General features: G+C 43.0%; 2 protein-coding genes across 2 annotated transcripts in view; one reads left to right on the top strand and one right to left on the bottom strand.

Annotated features, from left to right (window-relative positions):
* The first annotated feature begins 206 nt into the window (after positions 1–206).
* lsg1 (large 60S subunit nuclear export GTPase 1) lies at positions 207–9,801 on the top strand. Its single transcript, XM_063200875.1, has 14 exons — positions 207–419; positions 569–695; positions 781–901; positions 1,058–1,144; positions 1,242–1,328; positions 1,441–1,501; positions 1,973–2,149; positions 2,711–3,151; positions 4,805–4,906; positions 5,198–5,341; positions 7,078–7,201; positions 7,814–7,893; positions 8,404–8,574; positions 9,223–9,801. The coding sequence occupies exons 1-14, from the start codon at positions 318–320 to the stop codon at positions 9,400–9,402; spliced, it is 2,004 nt and encodes a 667-aa protein (XP_063056945.1). The 5' UTR covers positions 207–317; the 3' UTR covers positions 9,403–9,801.
* A 1,648-nt stretch (positions 9,802–11,449) lies between these two features.
* Positions 11,450–21,127, bottom strand: part of anos1b (anosmin 1b) — a 76,412-nt gene continuing 66,734 nt past the window's right edge. The window contains exons 11-14 of the mRNA XM_063200874.1: positions 18,676–18,844; positions 16,928–17,184; positions 16,442–16,589; positions 11,450–12,895 (exon numbers count right to left, since the gene is read on the bottom strand). Of these exons, the coding sequence (XP_063056944.1) occupies positions 16,443–16,589; positions 16,928–17,184; positions 18,676–18,844 (573 nt within the window). The 3' untranslated portion in view covers positions 11,450–12,895; position 16,442. The remainder of the gene's footprint in view (positions 12,896–16,441; positions 16,590–16,927; positions 17,185–18,675; positions 18,845–21,127) is intronic.

Genomic DNA, 21,127 nt, shown 5'->3' with positions numbered 1-21,127 from the left:
GATTTTAACGTAGCACTGCAATGGAACGTACCACATAGGCCGAGATCGACAAGATCGACTCTCTTTATTTTATTTCATTTCATTTCATTTTTATATTAAACGAAAATTCATTGATTTAAAATAGTTATGTGAAATATATTTGTGTACTCTGCGTAAAGGTATTGTATTGTGTACAAAGCAAAAAAAATAGTCTTATGCAATGGTTTGTTCTGCCTTACTTCCTTCCCACGCCACAACAACTCAACAACACATGGGTGACTTTTAAAGCTCATGCCATAATTTCAGTTATATTTTAATGTACTGAGGACTTAATCACAATGGGGAAGAAGAAGTCTGGGACGGGAGGTGCTGGACTTGGGAGAGCTTTAATAAAGGAGAGACTTCAGGCTGGACGTGGATACAGAAGGAACGATACATGGGTATGTAATGTAATGTAGACAGCGGCCTCGCTAGTTAGCATGTCACCAGCAGATACTTTACACTTCTGACACTTTGTATACAATACAGGAATTTGCTAACCCTTTCATTGTAATAGAATGCAACATATTCGTGTGCCTGCAATGTTTAGCTCCACACCACTGAGCTGAATGACGGCTATGACTGGGGCCGCCTGAACTTACAGTCAGTGACAGAGCAGAGTTCCATGGATGACTTCTTGGCTACTGCTGAACTGGCAGGGACAGAATTTGTTGCAGGTAATGAATGTGTACTTACTTTTTGAAACGGGAGTCCGTGGTCTGACATGCATTTGTTGATGACATTACTTGTTGCTTATTGCAGAAAAGCTAAACATCAAGTTCGTACCAGTGGAATCAAGGACTGGCCTCCTGACTGCCGAGGAGACATCGCGCATCAAGAAACTACATGAAGAAAATCAACAGTGTCTCCGCATTCCTAGGAGGTACGCGTTAGCGCGTGGATGTGATGGACAGCATAAACTCAACACGTCCTATTTGGAGAATTTGAAGTATCATCTTGTCACCTGTTCTGCACTTTTCCATTAATGTTTTTTCCCACCCCCACCCTGTCTGTCTGTCTGTCTGTGTCTGTCTGCTAGGCCACACTGGGATGAAAACACAAGTTCTGAGGTTTTGCAACAGAACGAACGAGACAGTTTTTTGCTGTGGAGGCGAGAATTGGCACAGTAAGTTATCTTCCTGTAATAGACATTTCTCTCGTGAGACAGACCCACCTGTGTCAGTAAGTGTACAATCTATTTTGTTTGGTCTGTATTTTGCAAGGCTGGAGGAGGAACAGAAGTTTATTCTCACACCATTTGAGAGAAATCTGGACTTCTGGAGGCAGCTGTGGAGAGTCATAGAAAGAAGGTTAGACGCTTCACTTTATTTCTTAAAAAACTTCTTCTACTTAACTTCTACAGCTGTATAATTTGGCGCAATACCAAATGCATACAGTGATGGCCCAATGTCTCCTTTTCAGCGATGTTGTGGTTCAGATTGTGGACGCCAGGAATCCATCGTTGTTCCGTTGCCCAGACCTTGTGAGTGGTTTCATCTTTTGTGTTTGCTAAGCTGTGAATATGCAGTATGTCTGAATAAGAATTGCCTGCAAAATTGTATGTATTTACTGTAGAGTGTAGGCCTACATATGAAGAGCTCTTTTCCAAAATGAGATATATCCATTTTATAGAATGTTGGGAAATTGACATTTTTGTATTGGGCATTCCATTGAAATGCATTGCAAAATGCATTTTTATAGAGGTTTTAAAGTATGTTCTCAAAACATTTCAATGGCAAGAATTCACACATTGATTATAGGACTTCTTAACAGTCAATTCCAATATTAAAATGCAAAAAGTCAAAAATGGTGTATATAGCGTTTTGGAAAAGAGCTCTTCATATCTAACCTGAGCCCTATGGTACTTTGCAAGTAAGTGACATTAGCTGTTACATACACCAGAGCCTGAACACAAAGTGTAACTCCTCCCTGTTTTCTGTTGTGTATCAATCAGGAAACCTACGTGAAGGAAGTGTCTGAGCACAAGGTGAACATGCTGCTGTTGAATAAAGCTGACCTGTTGACACGTGAGCAGAGACGTGTGTGGGCATGCTACTTCCAGAAGGAGGGCATCAGAGCGGTGTTCTGGTCAGCCCTAGCAGAGGCGCAAAGGCTGGACGCAGAGGAAAAGGTAAGCAGGCATAAGAAAACATGGGGCTGATGGGGCATCAAGGGTTGGAATATCACCCAAACCGGAAACAAGAGTGCGTGTGGTCTCCTTACCTTTTCGCCGAAGTGCCTTTGAGCAAGGCACATAACCCCACCTTGCTGCAGGAAGTATAACTAATACCTTGAAATAGCTTAATCACTTTGTGGAAGTATCCGCTCAGGACTGGAATACGCTTGCTTCAGGGTACACAAGGGGTCACAAGCGTGCGGTTGTCAAGTATCATCGCCTTTCCACCCCTCCACACTCTTCGGCTTCCTAGCTCAGGCCCCATTTTTGCTCTAGAAGATGAGAAAAAAATTGTGCAAAGCAACATGGCTTGTACCAGGCTAGGATATACATGCACAAGGTGCAATATTGACACAATTGCTATGGGCAATCTTCCAATAAATTGCATGGGTCCGTGACATTATTAGACAAATGATAGCGAACGTTATTTGAGGAGAGCCTAATTTAAATTACATACTGTACTGAGATGCTGTTTTTTGTGCTAAATGGTCTCACTCTTAATGTCCTCATGTTAAGGGAGAACAGCTGGAGGAAGACGAGGATAAGACTGCTTCAGAAGATGAGGAAGAAACACAGATACCAGAGAAGAAAGAGACACAGACAGCAGAGAAGAAAGAGGAAGAGAAGCCAGAAAGTCGCTCTGGCCAGAAAAGAAAAGAAGCAGAGAAAGAGGATGATGAAGAGGCATCTGAATCAGAAGAACAAGGTGACTTGGCATCAGACGACAGTGCAGAGGAAGAGGACTGGAACACCTGCTCAGAGGAAGAGGATGCAGATGACGAAGACGACGACGAAGAAGACGAAGAAAAGGATAAGCTGGAACGTAAACGAGGGCAGAAAGAGCTCAAATTCCGCAACTCCAGCCGGCTGCTGCGTAAAGACGAGCTGTTGGCCATGTTCAAGTCGGCCCACTCTGGAGGACCCTCCTGTAAAGAGGGTCAGATCACCGTGGGATTGGTGAGTCTTAACACCATAGCTACTTGCAACACCCTAGCTACTAACCATAGTTTACTTTGGGACACCCTAAATACTAACCATAGCTACTCTGGGACACCCTATCTCTAAAGTCTGACTCGGGGTTACACATGTTCACCTGTCAAAGGTAGTTGTCAAGTGAAGTTTACAGTACGTCTTCTTGATGGTAAAGAAACTCTGCTCTCTTACTGTAACACACGGTAGAGTCTATGTGCTCAGCCCGCTGTGCAGGCATGCACATTCAGTAAGGCTGTAACGATACACCCAACCCACGATTCGGTTTGTATCACGATATATGACCCACGGTTCGATATGCCCCACGATTTTATTATTTTTTAAGGGAAAAAAATAAGAAGAAAATAAATTATGGGCTATATTTATATATAGGCCTATGCTTTCTTTTTGCATTTACCTGCCTACATTATTTTTTTAGGTCTACTAAATGATGTTGCAGATATAGGCCTACCACTGCAACCTGTTCCCCAGGTGTTGACATCAAAGCACAACACAGAGAAATAAGGGATATTAGTTCACCAAGGAAAAATAGGCTTATTACAAATAGGCTTAGATCATATCATGCTGAGATGCTGACCATGTGTGAGAGACAGAGATGGAGAGAAAGGGGTCAGGGTTCCAGTATAGGTAGCCTATAACAACTGTCTCACATTGTCAAACATTATCCAATTAATATCCAAACATTAACTGAAAACAACACTGGTAATATTTCGTCAGGAAACATGTTGTATTAAGTTACTTACAGAAATGCAACACTTAATTTTGATGTTTAATATTTTTGTAACTGTTTTGATCGTGCAGCAGCGCGCACGCGCTTATACAAACAAAACTCGAAATGAACCTCAGTTAGGCCTACAGTATGTTCTCAGTATGCAACACGAACGTTGTCTTTTGTTTGGTTTTGTGATTTGACATTTTGAAATGGAGCATGTTTTCGCTAGGCAGGCTTTCAATGTGGGGAGGATATAATGCTGCCTAATATCCACATTGACCTCAACGTTCGCCCGACTTCAGACACTCTTATGAGCGTATAGAGCTCTTTCAAAGCTCTTTCAAATTTGGGCAGGCGGAGCATCTCGCTCTCTCGCATTCTTTCTCTCTCTCCGCCCAACGTCTATCTCCACTCAACATACATCGGCGCATGCATGTATCAAAAACATCTTCACACGTTTGATAAAGCCTTCTTGGTCTGCTGTTCATTTCTGTGCTTTACCTTCCGACGTTTGCCCAAGTTTTTTGTCTCGCGGTCGCGGAGGTTGCTCAGGCAATGAATAACAACCAATGCACGTGCTGCTGGTTGGACGGAACATTTTACAGGAGAGAGGGGTGAATGGAAGTGTTACTCGCTCATGTGCGCCCCATTTCTAATAGTCTTTGAGCGCATATACTTGCATTAAGTGCATAGGCAAGCATTTGCCTGTATCCTGCTGTTTTCTAGACTGAGGGGTAACAACTTTAAAAGGGCGCATCGCGATTCTGCGAGGAAGGTTCGCGATAGGGGTCCGTGGGTGTGCGTACCGCGATCCCTCGGTTCGATGCAATATCGTTACAGCCTTAACATTCAGCCATAGCTACATGAAGCCTTTCCTTGAACCTTACCCTACTGTAACTGTTCCACAGGTTGGTTATCCTAACGTGGGGAAAAGTTCCACCATCAACACCATCTTCAGAAATAAGAAGGTCTCCGTTTCTGCAACCCCCGGTCACACTAAGCACTTTCAGGTACAGTGTCTCATCATGATTATTCAAAGTCCTTTCTGGGAATTATGGCATGGCGATTACTACTGTATTACTATTGTAATACCTTGTGCGAAAACATGTCAGTGATTGTAGTGTCTGAATGTTAATCTGAGGTCATGTTCCAGAAAACTGCTGTACTTTACAAAACTGAACTCTTAACCCTGCACAAACTCCTGTGATGTGAATTTGCATATTATAATCCAAAAGGGTGCAATTCTGAGCAACTGTACTGAACTTCTCGTAGCACGTTTTAACAGTATCTTTCATCTCTAGACTCTGTTTGTGGAGGCCGGCCTGTGCCTGTGTGACTGCCCCGGGCTGGTCATGCCCTCATTCGTCTCCACTAAGGCGGAGATGATCTGCAGTGGCATCCTACCCATCGATCAGATGCGAGACCACGTGCCCGCCATTTCTCTAATATCCTTTTAATCCCTCAGCACAGAGCTCAGATACTGCTGATAGTGTTTAGTCAAATACAGTAAGAGTACTTCGTAATAGTCACTTAGCTTGGTGACATTTTCAATAGGTGTACGGAATTTGAATATTTTGTTGTGTAGTGCACCTTTCATTGTCTTTCTTTACAAGGGTCTTACAAAGGCTCCAGGGGGCAAAATAAGTTCGATTTGCCTTTGGACAAACCAAAGCATGTATTTTTCCATTGTTCTCATTATTACTTTCAGATAAAACTATTGCCTTTCTGACTGAATACAGGTTACATTAACACTATGTGTGGAGAACATGAGCCCTGATGTCCTCTGTCCTCTGTGGAGAAAACCATAACATTTCCCCACTGTCAACCAAAGCACCACAACTTTTGCAGGACTTATACCCATTCAACATTCCAATTGCAAATGAGAAAATTACTTTTGAATTCGGTTTTTGCAAGATATTTTATACAACTTCTATTTTTGCCTCGCATGAAGAGGCCACAAGCACAAGGAGAGGATATTGAAAGCACAAGGAGATTAGATATTGAAAGGGACATAGTAACTTGAGGTTTTTTTAGGGTGTAAGGTCCTTAACAGGCAGAAACCTTTTTTTGAGGATTTGAATTTTGATCTTGATGGACTAACATCTACCCACTTCTGTACTATTCCCCCTTGGACCTTGAAAAAACCTGTAATTGTACAGGACCTGAGCCACAAGAAAAAATCAAACACGCATCCAAACCAGTACCAAAGTTGCTTCCTTGATGTAAGACAGCGCTTCCCTTTCCATACTCCAATTTATACTGATGGCTCTAAGACTGATACTAGTGTGTCCTCAGCAATGGTAGTCTCTTCTTACCAGTGTGGAATACGCCTCCCAAACATGTGCTCTATTTTTACAGCTGAAGCCCAAGCCCTGCTCTTAAGCCTTGAATACATTGAACATCACAATCAACAACAATCCTTGATTTGCACAGACTCTAGGTCATGTCTTCAGGCACTAGAATTTTTAAAAACTGACCACCCTCTGATTACCAGAATACTTGAGAAAGTGGATCACCTAACCAAACTCAACCTGGACATTATTTTTTGTTGGGTCCCTGGTCATGTGGGCCTGACTGGCAATGAAAAAGCAGATAATGCTGCTAAAGGAGCCCTGGATGAAGAGATATCTGAATGCGAAATACCTGTCTCTGACATCAAGCCTGTACTTTCTTCCTACATAATGGATAAATGGCAAGCTGAATGGGATGATTGTGCTGGAAATAAGCTGCATGATATATGCAATTCTGTGAAACAGCTGATTACTCAATCATTCTCATGCAGACATGATCAAGTCGTCTACACAAGGTGTAGAATTGGCCACTCTAGACTCACTCATGCTTTTTTGCAAACTGGAAGTAAACCTCCCCTCTGTGATTTTTGTGGACATCTCTTATCAATTAAGCATATTCTAACTTGCCCTGCTATCAGAAGGAAAAGACAACAGTTTTTTAAAGAAGACACTATTTTTGGTATTTTTAATAAGGTCCCACCTTTAAAGGTTTTGAACTTTTTAAAATGTATTGATGTGACCAAACTTATTTAATCTATTTATTCAATTATTTATATCATTGTAGATTTTTAATTTGAGGCGAATTCTATTACCTGTACTGGCCATGAAATAGCCACAGTTGCATATTTGGCCATAAATGTAAACAAACAAACAAACCTTAACAGGCAGACGTGTGTCAGACTATTCCTCGGGCAGTATTGGAGGGCACCTATGGCATAAACATCATTCGGCCCCGAGAGGATGAGGACCCTGACCGACCCCCCACAGCCGAGGAGTTCCTCTCAGCTTACGGATGTGAGTATTGTGGTGAAGTTTACAACACATAGTATTACACTACACACTTCTATCAGTGGAGGACAAAAACCATTGCAGCTCTGCAGAGGAAGCAGAATAAACAGATTTGTTTTAGATGGTGTCAAGCATGTGTGGTGGTAACCAAATGAGTAGTACAAAGAAAAGTGTCTGATGCTTACAATGAAGCATGGTAGTGGGACTGACATGGTTTTGGGCTCCATGAAGGCTATCAACACTGGGAAGGTGGATTTCACCAAAACAAACATGCATGTGAGCAAGTACCATGACTTACTGAAGCGGATCATGATCCTCTCTATGGAATTTTAACATTGAGGTGTGCTCACTCTTGATTTCACAAAAAATGGAAAGTCACTTAAGTTATGTGACCTTACTTTTCTGTTGTAAGCTCAACAGATGTTTCATTACTCTATGCACGTTTTGGAAATAACTTGTGTGCTGAAATATTGAAAAAAAAATACTTTTCAAAAGGGGGTTGTACACTCTTTGCTGTGCACTTAAAGTGTAATACTGTAGTAGACATGTGCACCCGGTAATATTGTCATATATATATATATACAGTATATATTTAAATGTCCATGTTTTCCTGGGTAGGCATGAGGGGTTTCATGACGGCACATGGGCAACCTGACCAGCCTCGCTCATCCCGCTACGTCCTGAAGGATTACGTCAGTGTAAGTTCAGCTCTTCATTTCTCTGCTGTGCAGACACGCCCTTTAAAACCAATACAGGGGTAACAAGTTGTTAGCCTGTTAGCAACTTAGGTAGTTGCCAATGGGAAAATGCATTGAAAACAACAAAGTAGCTAATGTAGTAAGCAACTGTGGTTTTGAGAAATGCACCCCAGACTTGGGCATAAGGAGCAGGTGCCAATGTTTTAAACATCTTAAACCTTGTCTTACTAATTCAGACCTTGACTTGATATGGTGAATGTGCAGGCTAGTGTTACATTTAGCTGAAATCTACTTTCCTTCTCTACAAGTAAGGGCTGTCCTGGCCAATATAATCGTAATCGTAATACCCTGATATGAAAACTTGGCATATGCACTTATTTTTTTGTAAATTTCCTGTGCACTTGTATTTTCAAGTGTTGTATGCTATGGGTTATGTCCTTGTTTGTAAGTCACTTTGGATGAAATCGTCTGCCAAATGTAATGTAATGTAATGTAATGTTGCCTCCTCAGGGGAAGCTTCTGTACTGCCACCCTCCCGCCCATATCAACCCTAAAGACTTCCAGCCCCAGCACGCCCTCTTCCAGGAGAGGCCCCTTGACCAGGCAGATGGCACCAACACTAATAAGCGGTCTAAAGTCAAACGGATAGAAAATACAGTGGACAAACAGTTCTTCCATCAGGTATGACTTAAGAGAATAAATGCTCCTCTAAGAAAGAAGTCCAATGTGAGATTTAAACTAAAACGTACAGATACAGACATCAACAATAAAACACACAAATGCATACAATGTGGTCAACAAGTGTCAGCAGCTGGCCACCAGATGGCGCCAGTAACACTTGTCAAATAGTGTTTTACACGACCATCATGTCCGCCTGATTAAAGCAACCATGTCAGCCTGACTGTATCAACACTGCCCTGAAAAATGACTTCAGTGCCCAGGGGCTGTTTTATTTCATAAACCAGAGCGAACCAACCTCAAAGCTGTTGCCTGGGGTGCCCTGAAAGTGTCTTGGAGACAGCTCATGGTTGCTAGGGAACAGGGATCTATAATCAGGCTTTATTTTCTTGGTAATCTTTTTATTATATATTTTTGAAAAGGACATATTAAAAATGGATAACATATGGGGTGATTCATATAATAAATAAATAAATATATATAAATAAATGAATAATTTACACAATTAACTTGCTGGCAACAAACGCTGGCGACAAGCTGATAAATACATTTCTTTCAAGCTCTTTACGGTCAGAAGCTATAGTCATCCAAGTGTTTACACTTATCATAACCAGGCTGTGTTTTGATTTTCATTTTATTTGTTTCGATCAGGAGAATGTGCGAGCGCTGACGCGGGGGGTTCAGATGGTGATGGGCTACAAGCCTGGCAGCGGCCCCCAGGGGCAGGGGAACGCTGACACAGCACAGCCAGCCGGCAAGCCCTGGAAGAAACACGGAAACAGGAACAAGAAGGAGAAAGTCCGCAGACTTACGAAACACCTTGATGCATAACAACTGAACTGGCAACCTCTTGATATCCTCCTGTACTCTGGATTATGTAATCCCACTGTGGATTTGATCTGATCTGATTAAACCCAATCATGGGTTTTGTTGAAACACAGGTACAGCATAATGTTTGTCATCTTCGGGTGTAAAATCTTTCAAATACTCTAAAGAGTACAGACATTCCACCTCCGCTGAATTTTCAGTATTGAATCGGCACAAGAAATAGCTCGAGTTTTTCAAGTTTCCCAAACTCATCTGTCAGTCAGTAATATTGAAAATTTAATCAGAACATTACATTTCACTTTGTCAGGTCCTCTGTATGATGCTTGAAGTGAAATGTATTACTCACATTAAAGTATCTATTATACTTGGTCAAATATATAATAATAAATCACTTTAAAACAATCTGGTGTTGAATACATCACATTTCCTCCCATCACCGTTGCATTTCTTTGTAGGGACATTTTTGATAAATGCTCACCCTGCTAAATGCATTTTCGAGACTTTTCATTTTGCTCTTCGGTAGGATGGATCGAGCATGTACGGTATTCAAACAGGTGTAGAACCGATTATTCCCATTAATGATGGATAGTCCTTGCGTATGCTAGTAAGTGAACACCACGACACCGTCAGATGGAAAAGTAATCAAATCAAATGTGTCAGTGATTGAATGAGTGTTTCTGTTCAACCCTTGAGGTGAGTTGCCTGTGCAACCGCATTACTGGTATCTTCAGGGATTGAACCTGAACCATTATATTGAAGGAATAGAAGACAGCACTCTCTAGGTTATGTCTCATTTAGGCTATTCGCCCACGAAACATTTTGGCCTTAAGCGCCTTCTTCAGCATGGGACATTCGTGGGCGAGTTAACAAGAAAAAACCTGGAGAGTGCCGTCCTTTACCTCTTCTCATCTATTTTCAGTGGGGTTCCTAGTTAAGAACGTTGAAGAACAAGTAACAGGCGATGGTGTGAGCACATCTTTTTCCACTCCTCAAATGCTCCATCGTATGTGAAATGTACTGCACCAGCAATATGTCTGCACAGTCTGTTGTCAGTGTAGCCAGTGAAATCTAACAAAAATGGATCAAGGATAACAAAGAAGGAAAAGTGCTTGGTTGCATGATATGAAATGTATTAAAATATGGAAAAACTTGAAAAGCACCTAGTAAGTTGTGGTGCACACAAGCTAATTCAGATCAGCATCACAAGCATCATTTTTCATAGTTGGTATACATCTACATCAGAATGGTGTGTATAGCAGTGTTGCATTGCATTTTCAATGCCTGCAGATGAAATGCACATCTGTTAATATCATGATGTAATATCAACTTTTAAGGTCATTTTTGTAGAGTGTTGCATTTCATCCAAGTCTGCCTTCAATTTCAATTGAGCAGCATTAACAAAAGTGCACATTATTAGATATCTCCTGTCAGTGATCAGAGCAATCTCCGTGTGTTCATTTCAAACTAGTTCCTCCTCTCCTTTCCTGTTGCTTGCGGCCTCTGGCCTCAGGCTTGCCATGTGCCTCTTTCCACTGACACCAGTGAAATGCACACATACTGTGTAGGGCTTATTGACACTACTGGGCATGGTTCATACTGTAGAGCAGTGCTTCCCAACCTTTTTTGTCCTGCATACCCCCTTAGCAACTTTTTCAGGCTCTGTTCCTCTATCCCAATGTGACTACACTCAACATATTTGTTATTATTACATTTTTCCGCGTACCCCTTGAGGTGTGCTCACGTACCCCTAGTGGTACACGTACCCCTGGTTGGGAAACACTGCTGTACAGGGCTTATTGACACTGTATTGAGTATGAAGCCATGTACTGGGTAAGAGTGGTTTCAGAGTAATGATCTTAATCTTTGTTCAGTTATTAAAAATGTTCTAAAATCATTTCATATGTAGATGTGCAAAAAAATGTTTTAAAAATAAAATGAAATAAAATACAGATCCAATTACTCCACAATCCAGCAGATGGTGCTAACAGATCCTCTTGCATGCCGCTATGCCTTCAGTATCACCACAACACAAACTCACCAGAACAAAGACTTGGATGATTTGGATTTTTATTCATTTTAAGCACATACAGTTGTTTACACATCAACAAGTACAATATTTACAGAGTAAATGTATATATAATATGCAATGATACAAAAAGGGCCACGAGTGGCCCGCCACAAATGAAACGCCGTAACTTGGCTGAACCTCTGTCAGCATAGAAACAGTGTTTACACTAGAAACAACATACAATACACGCGCCTCTCCCCCGTTCAAAATCAATGCCAGAGGCGCAGAACTGATTCCCCGCTGTCTTCAGGAGTGAGATGCTGGAAAAGCAGGGCCCTGATCAAGCCTCGAGAGCCTCTTTGACATGTCCGTATAAGTCAAAATCGCCTTCTCTTTACATTCTTGTGGGAAGCATCTCGCCTCATCTGACCTCATTTCACAATAATATACTGACCCTTTACAGTAAATTCCTCCATATCTTCTCCCCCCCCAAAAAGCGGATTAGTGTGGCGCCCTTGTGGATTTACAATGAACTGAGTTGTACATCACTTGCTCAACTTTTGAGCAAAATCATACATTCCACTCTTGGTACATCACAATAAATAAGGGATGAGTTCAAAGACTTTTCTTGGATTGTTTTTTTTTCTTTTTCTTTTTTTGAAGTTCACTGAAAAACATGTGGTGATAAAAAATAATTTATGATATTTACCTGTAAAGCAAAAAGAAAAGAAAAACAATACTGAGGTTGACATGGAAGCTTTACACATAAAAAATAAGGAGAAAATCTTTTTATGAAGAAAACATCAATGACATCGACACACAATAGACCTACATACATCAGTGCTACTTAGTTTTTACATATATTTATATATAACATAAATGTAGATAACATAAATGATTCATACAGTACCTACACGATTCTTAGCAGTTTTTAAACATTAACTATATTAACTGACAGAATATGTTGTATCAGGTCCAGGATTATCTAGATTTTTCCATATAAAAGTCACTGGGTCTATCATGCAAATGGTCTTGCCACTGGCAAAGTCATAGTTGCTGGAGTATTGGGCCACTATCTGCGGTGTGGTGCGATGTAGTGTGGTGCAGTGTCATGTGCAGTGTTGGGCCGCTTTCTACGGTATGGTGTGGTGTGGTGTGTGATCAGCGCTGGGCTGCTCTATGTGGTGTGGTGCAGTGTGATGTGGAGTGCTAGTCTGCTTTCTGTGGTGTGGCGTGGCGTGGTGCAGTGAGATGTTGTATGGTGCAGTGGAGTGCTGAGCTGTATGATGTGGAGTGCTGGCCTGCTGTCTGAGGTGTGACGAGGCGCCGTGCGGTGCATTGCAGTGGAGTGCTGTGGGTGGAGCAGGAGTCGGGGAGGAGTCCAGGTGTGTTGGGGATGGAGTGGACAGGGGCTGTAGTGGTACTCTCACAGGGCAAACAGGAGCTGCAGCTGCACTGAGGGGAGTTGGAGATCGATGTGGAAGGCGTCTGCAGTGGAAAAGGAGAGGGAGACAAAACATAGACCAGCGCAGTGGCCATAAATATCAAATCTGGATGCAGCACAGAGAGAGGCCTCCAAAACCACTTTACACCTCCATGCGAGGAGAAGGGAGAAAGGTTACGTCAACTCGCAGCACGACAGAAGGAGATAATTATTTTCTGAAAGCATGGGTGTTTTATTGCAGTTTCACGGAAGACTGCTGTTTTTAGCAGCTGGCTGCATTCCCACAGAACATAACAAATGACTTTGATAACAAATACATGGCGTATACATAGAAATGCTGTATCAAGAGAACTTATCTTAGTTTTAATCCAAAATGCTACTTCAAATGTATTGATTGCACCCTGCTCTTGGAAGAAAAACACTCCCTGCCACCATGTACAGGGGTGCCTCAGATCATGTCAATTGCCACAATCCAACAATCCACTAATGACTTGTAACTTTTAACCCTGAAATTACAATTATTGCACTATGCTTGCATAGTCTGTTTTGCATTTTTGTTGTTGATTACATTGTGCTGTTTCATGTTCATTCATTTATTTCTCAGAGAAAAAGACATTCAAACAGGTAAAGACAAAATAAGGCTGGAAGCAAAGGAAACTAGGAAAGTTGGTGGTCAAAGTGTTTTTTTCTAAGAAGTGTACAAAAATTATACAAAACCAAATTGGATTTTCAGGCTTTGCTTTAGCGTACCTTTATGGCTGCAGAAAGGCAATGTGACCTTTGGCATTGTGAAGCAATCTCTTTCGAATGATTGCAGGACAGTGGCAATACCACATCAGGATTTCGAGTGTGCATAGCAAAGGCCCCTTTTCCCAGAAATAGCCAAAGCCATTGTGCTTTTTCCCTGTTATTCGAACATGTTAAAGTTAAGGGCTTTCTGAGTAGACAGACCGTTATCTGTGTATCTTGTCTCTGTCTAGAGCACACATACTCGTACGCACGCACGCACGCATGCACGCACACGCACACACACACACACACTCTCTCTCTCACACACACACACACACACACACGCACACACATGCGCACACACACGCGCACACACAGAACCACCTGAACCAGAGAGATGAGTGCAGACCAGTTGATTTCACATGAGGTCATACTCTACTACACACACATAAAAGTGATGACTTTAACAACTCAAGGTGACTGCTGATGACTGAATGTGTGAAGCCCCTTGTATGGATTGCGCCAGTGGCAGTTCTCATGGCTGTTAATGACCTGTAAGACGCAAAGCAACAAGGGCAAGAGAACTGGGCCTACATGACGGTGGAATGCAACGACATGGAAGGCTGTAAACGTGCTACGCTGATGGATGGGAACACCTGAACTCAGTTAAATCTTGTTCTGCTTTCCTTTGTTGCCACGCCATGCCTTACAAAAGAAACCTTCTGTGCAGAACGCTTCTATATTGAATTTATGAATGGAAAGAAAGGGGAAACATTCTGATCGTCCAATACGGATCAGGGATGACATCTGTTTACTGTGAACTTAGCATTTAATTCAAGCCAGACAAATTTGACTACGTCTTACCAAATGCACAGTTCTTTGGGGGGGGGTTAACCTTTTAAAACAAACATTTCATTCTTTTTTAAAAGCATGCCACGGAGACAGATTAATTGCATAAACCCACAACACAGGTCTGTTCCTGCCTCTGTGCTAATGCAGTTAAATATATAGACACAACATGCCACTCTGCCAATAGAGGAAATGTGATATTTATTCGCTAGTTAGAGGTGGGCATTGATGTTTTATGACTGGTGTATTTCATGTTTTCGGGTCAGAGGAGAACATGTCTCCACAGCCCTTATTCAAAACCCACGCACACCTCAGAGAGAGTGACGTTCTAAACAGCCTAGCCTGTCCAAGTGGAAAAGTGTGTTTGTGCCCAGTTCTGCCACCAAACTTGGGCTCAATCTTGTAGTTTTAATCATTTTTTAGTCGCGTGCAACAACTCTGTTGTATACACCATTATGTCGGTCTGAGACCAGTTTATTTTTTGGATGGTTTGGAGGTCTGTTGACCTTGTTTTGTCTTTCTCAAACTTGTCTTGAGCAATCTGCAATCCATCATGAATTGTTGTATGATAGCAGTTTTTGTATGTGTCCAGTCCAGTCCATTCAAATGAAGACAGTGGAACAAAACTCAGAGTGACGTTTCATGGAGTTTTGGGTGCATAGCGATCAGTGTAGAGTGAGATCAATGTTGTTTAGGGACAAGGTTTGTTTCATAATCAAACGTGAAAGATTTCTCTGCTGCACAGATAGCTTTGGGTAGATGAGCTGTGGGCTTGTGTGGAGCGCAAACAAAACAAGGTTGTCAAAGTAACTCCCAACCTTTTCAAAGTACAAACCCCACATGGAATCGCATGTGTGTGTGTTCAGGCAAAGGGTAGCGGGTTTAATCTCTTTGGCAGCAACGGTGTGGACATGGGATGCCAAAGTTTGCTGAGCGGTAAATAAATAAAAATGGGATTTCGAGGTGAACGCCCATGCTTTTTCTGTATAACAAAAAGCTTTGATGTGATTTAAAAAAAAAAAAATCCTGATCATCCTGACCACTGCAATAATGTGCTCATGTTTGGCGTTTCTTTTTTTTTTTTTCTCAAATTAAGCACACCAGAGTCATTACCTCCATACTTGCATTGAGCTCCACAGGGAACAAAGGGGGCAAATGGGTCAATTGTCTCGGGCTCATGGAAATTGGGTCCTCATTACACTGTATGTACTGAGAGGGTGGGACTTTCTGATGAATTTGTCCTGGGCCTGGCTAGAACTGCCAGTGGCCCTGGCCCAGACAGTGAAGGTCCAAACGGCCTGAGAAGGGAATGGTGCTCTGTGGCGGACCAGATCAAAGGGACAGTGAGTGACCTCATCTGCTGAGGTACGCTTGGCACCTATCTCAGGAGCACCTCTGCACACAGCAGCACGGGAACACACACACGCACGCACGCACGCACGCAGACAGGAACACACACACAGACACACACTGGAACACAGAGGCACACACACACACACACACACACACACACACACACACACACACACACACACACACACACACACACACACACACACACACACACACACACACACACACACACACACACACACACACAGCAGAACAGTGGAGTGGTGTCTGGTTAGCATCACGGAGGCTGGGGGAGTCGGAGGTTGGGCCTACATTAAGGGCTGACCCTGTAACCTCACTCTGAAGTTTCTGGTGTTGTGATCGCACCCCCCTTTCTCTCTTCGTCAGTTTAACACACACACACACACACACACACACACACACACACACACACACACACACACACACACACACACACACACACACACACACACACACACACACACACACACACACACACACACACACAAACACACACACAGAATCACGCTAATAATGCACATATATTTCCACCATTTATATTTCCTCCACCTCCGTTAGGTGTGTCAGTGTGAATTTTGCCACCTTGTTTCCTGACAGAGCATCAGGGGTCGGCTTGCCACTAGCTCAGCTCAGCTTACCTCATAGCTGGCCGTCGGTGGAGGGGAGCTGTGGAGAGTGAAGTGTCCGTGCCACCGAGGGCCCGCTGCCCCCTGCTGACAGCACCTGGACCTGCACCTTGTAGACGCTGCCGGGCAGCAGCCCGTCCACACTGTATGAGAACTGGTCCTGCAGGAGAGCAACGGGAAGATTGACACCCAGTCTGAGCAATACGGGGGACACAACCACAACAGCCTCTGGTGTTCCAGAATCTATAGCAACATGACAATGAGTTGAATCTATTGTCTCCTCAGATGGGGTTATACAAATACTGTACATGTATAAGTGACTATATTAGTTTTAGAACATTACAGAAAAAACAATAGGCTTGAAGAGCCAAACTCTTTCTGAATGATCCATCATAACACACTAACACAGATACACAAATAAGAGAGAGAGGGAGATAGCAATGTGTTTTTTATGTCTTAATGGTAGATCTATGTTCCCTCTATGTCACTGAGACTTACTGGAGGCAGGATCCTAGTTTGGGTGACTATGGTGTCCGTTGTTGTGGTAACAGCGATTTCTTCGTCACTGATGCCGCCGCTGCTGCTGCTTGGGACCTGCACCCAGGAGAGCTGGAAGCCGGTGATTGGTGCTTGTCCCGGAGCGGCCTGGGACACTTGCCAGCTGAAGACCGCCTGCAGAGAGCCGTTCACCGCCTGGAAGTCCACACCGAGCTTCTCCGGCCGCAGCTGTGCTTTCCTGACCACTGGGTGGTGCTCTAGAGTAAGGATATTTATGCAGAGACCAGTTTAGCGTCAGTTCTGTGTTCACTTCATGATAGAGATCTTGGGTGCATCCGAAACCCTACTGGCTACCTATGCAAAAGAATAAAAAATAAGGAAGTGCCTATGTGGTAAATCCGAATAGCCTAGTAAGCATTCAACCAGGAGGGAAACCTGTATGACTTTCTACATCAGGCCATATTTGCAGTAGGCAACCAATGGTTACTTAACTATCCCAGTAATCTGAGGGAGTTCGAAAATGAAAAGCCATTGGTCATTAGTGTCATCAAGGTGACACTTAACCTGACGTGGGCACATAAGGGTGACATAACAGTGTCGTAACACAGTCATGCAGGTGTCATAAACATTATGTCAATGTCATAAATATTTAATGACTTTGCCAAATTTGATCTTTACATGAAAGTTTACTGAGTCATTAACAAATATTTTCTAGTATGGATCAAGTACAGTCATTTTTGCAGCTAAAAATGGCTATTTTTGGAAATTCAAAATGGCGGACCATGGAGAAGATCCCCCTTTTCATGTATGAAAAGTGCAAATTTTCCAGTCATAATGAATACTTAGAATGTGATGCTGGTGGTAAGTATTCATGAAAAAGGTAACATTAGTGAGTGGGCAGCAGGAATCTGGAAATAAATAACTAAAAATCTCACACAGTGTCCCTTTAAGTGACATTCGGTTATGGCAAAGCCCTTTTCATGACCATAAAGCATTTATTACATTGGCATCATGTTTATGAGTCATTCATGATGACTATGTCATGACACAGTTGTGACACTATTATGGCACTGTTATGTCATACGTATGACGCCAGCGTCAAGTAAAGTGTAACCAAACCGCCTCTCAACCTGAATGCCGTAACTTGCAGTAGCAGCCACAGCAGAACCTCCTGGGTCCAGAGTGGGTTCTTTCCATCGTCCTAACTCCCGTCCTCCCATGTGCTTGTCACCTTGTGATGATGTCGCAAGACGTCATTGATGACAGAAATGTAATTCTCATTTGCAATCAGGATGTCGAATGGGGAAAAGTCCTAGAGAAGTTTGGGCTAGGCTGACAGCTGGGAAACTTTATCAATGAAAAATGGGAGCCGCTTTCGCTCTTAAGACAAATACACTTTGAGTGAAACAAAGGCCAGTTTTAAAGTATAAAAAGTACAGTTGTAAGATCTGGTATGGAAAATCCGCACTCACAAACTGCGTCGCATTATTTATGTATATTACCACCATGTCCAAAAAGCAAACGCGTTTCGGCTATCAAGCCTTCATCAGTGCGTGGCCGAAACGCGTTTGCTTTTTGGACATGGTGGTAATATAAATAAATAATGAGACGCAGTTTGTGAGTGCGGATTTTTCTTCCTTAAGTTGATACATTTTATCTCGCACCCAAAGACTTTCGTTTTTCCAAGAAGTTGAGCGCGTCCTTTGCCAAAACTTCAAGATCTGGTATGGAACACTTCCTCAACTCACCACCATCTCTTGCACAAGGGATGAACTTCTTGCCTCTGCCTTTGAGGGCTGAGCACTGTGGGGTGGTTACCGAGGTAACGGCCTCTGACCCTGGAGCGCCGGTTAGGGGCATCACTCCCACCCGGTACTTGCATGCGAAGAGCAGGCCTGTGATCACGAAGTGGGTACCCTACCAACAAGCCAACAACAAGAGCGATCAGCGATGGCAACTTGACCTACACTATACAGTATGTGCATGATGTTTTGTGTGTGTGTGTGTGTGTGTGTGTGTGTGTGTGTGTGTGTGTGTGTGTGTGTGTGTGTGTGTGTGTGTGTGTGTGTGTGTGTGTGTGTGTGTTTGCCAAAGAGTTGGTATATGTATGACTTGGTATATGTTTGGCACCCACTGAAGATGACACAAACACACAGGGGGTGGAAAAATGGACAAATGGACAAACAGATAAACAGGCAGACAAAGGGGTATGGACCAGTTACAATGGCCACGTTCTGTCTGTTTGGCCACGTTCCTGCAATGCGCAATTCCGATGCATTCTGGTTAGAAAATTCTAACCAGAATGCATTGGAATGGCGAAGTTCGCATGCTCGCAGCAGAGACTGCTTCTGCATGTGCCGTCAGGAACGCAGCCAAACAGACGGGGTCATTGTAATAACTGGCCCTTCCCCCTTTGGGAGGGGCAGATAACAAAAGAGTTGATCACCTTTCCTCCTTTGCCATTTCACTAAAATAAGGTTAAGGAATATCAGTTAAGAAGACTTAATGCAGAAAAGTATGTGTAGAAAAGTGTAGTCATTAGGACCCTGGAAATATGAAGCATAAAAACACACCCAAGGTACGTGCAGCACTGCACAGTGCAGTAACTTACACCGACCAATGAAAAATGAAAACGGGAGGCTGAGAACAAGATTGGATCAAACATTTTAGTATAAACACGAACTAAATCGAAGTTAAACTGAGACCCAGGAGTGCGAGGCTGATCTGATTCCAGTGATGCTAATCTGGATTTATGAGCGGAGCAGACGTCTCGGGGCTTTCGCACGGCTCTCATTATCCCCCCGTATCACCAGGTGCTGGATTTGGAAGCTCTCCTGGTCGTGCGAGAAGTTTCCATTGTACTATATCACATCTGGGAATATCACCTTAGAAAATACAATAAGATGCTATAGGGAGACGAATGAGCTGCCTCCAAACTGTTTGTCCACGAGAGACACACTAACTCGCATACTGTACACCAACAAATACAGAAGACAAAGACAGACGCACGCACGCACGCACGCACGCACACACGCACGGCACGCACACACGGACCCACGCAGTCACGCACACACACACACACACACACACACACACACACACACACACACACACACACACACACACACACACACACACACACACACACACACACACACACACACACACACACACACACACACACACACACACACACACACACACACACACACAGCCCACCCCAGTCAAACGTGCCTGGTCATAGCTGAAGGCAAATGAACAGCAGCAGGCTGAGTGTTGATTGCCTCCTCAATAACTCCTACCGCTTCATAAGGGATTATAATGATTACTACCCTAACATGAGACCGGGCCTGCACTGCGGCCACAGAATTTGTCGTGTAGCTCTGGGAAATTAAGCAACCATCACTCCACCCTTGCTAATAAAGACAGCAAGATTAAACCTCACACAGATATTCAACCTGTTTCTGAGCTGACCAAATTCTTTTTTTTTTTCACCAACGGATTAGAAGGTCCTACTGGTCAGGCTGCACAATGACCCCTTTTGAAAAAAAAATCTGCTCGCCAAATTATCTCTGAAAACCACCACCATGCCACTGCACCACAAACAAGGCCACTGTGGAACATTCCGATGTTTATTAAACAATATACAGTTTCTGGCCTCTTCCTCCTCTCCTCTCCAGTCCTCTCCTCGCCTCTCCGACACACACCCTGGTCCAAACCGCTCTACGTATCTGCCATGTATGAGCCCCGTCGGCTCTTAGCAGCTCTTATCCGCTAAACAATCAGCATCTCGCCCGATGACATGGGGGCTGTGAACGGCTCTGGAGCCTGTGGCCGCCAGTAAATTGCCTTGGTGTGTCATCGTATGTTAAGCATGAACCTACATTAAAATTGCATGGTTACGAAGAAACAAAACAAAAAGTGAAATGTCAGCATGTGAAAATCAGCTAGGGTGTGTGCATATGGCATACTTTAAGAAGCCGATGATGTTACACGTTTAAAGTGGCCCCTTTAAGTGCCGGTCGGTGCATGAAACATTTTGTATGATACAGTATTACTTTATACCACACACACACATGCATTCACACATACAATATAAATACAATACAATACAATACAATACAATACAATTCAATACAAATACAAATAAATCAACATACACCACATATAAATATCCATAACTGTACATATACACATACA

This window comes from Engraulis encrasicolus, chromosome 6 (assembly GCF_034702125.1).
Source record: "Engraulis encrasicolus isolate BLACKSEA-1 chromosome 6, IST_EnEncr_1.0, whole genome shotgun sequence".
NCBI classification, from domain to species: domain Eukaryota; kingdom Metazoa; phylum Chordata; class Actinopteri; order Clupeiformes; family Engraulidae; genus Engraulis; species Engraulis encrasicolus.
This window is presented reverse-complemented; position numbering and strand designations above follow the sequence as displayed.

Coding starts and splice junctions, on each gene's coding strand:
- lsg1 (XM_063200875.1), top strand. CDS start 318: ATGGGGAAGAAGAAGTCTGGGACGGGAGGTGCTGGACTTGGGAGAGCT. Junction 902..1,057: donor TGTCTCCGCATTCCTAGGAG/GTACGCGTTAGC, acceptor TCTGTCTGCTAG/GCCACACTGGGATGAAAACA. Junction 1,145..1,241: donor TGGAGGCGAGAATTGGCACA/GTAAGTTATCTT, acceptor GTATTTTGCAAG/GCTGGAGGAGGAACAGAAGT.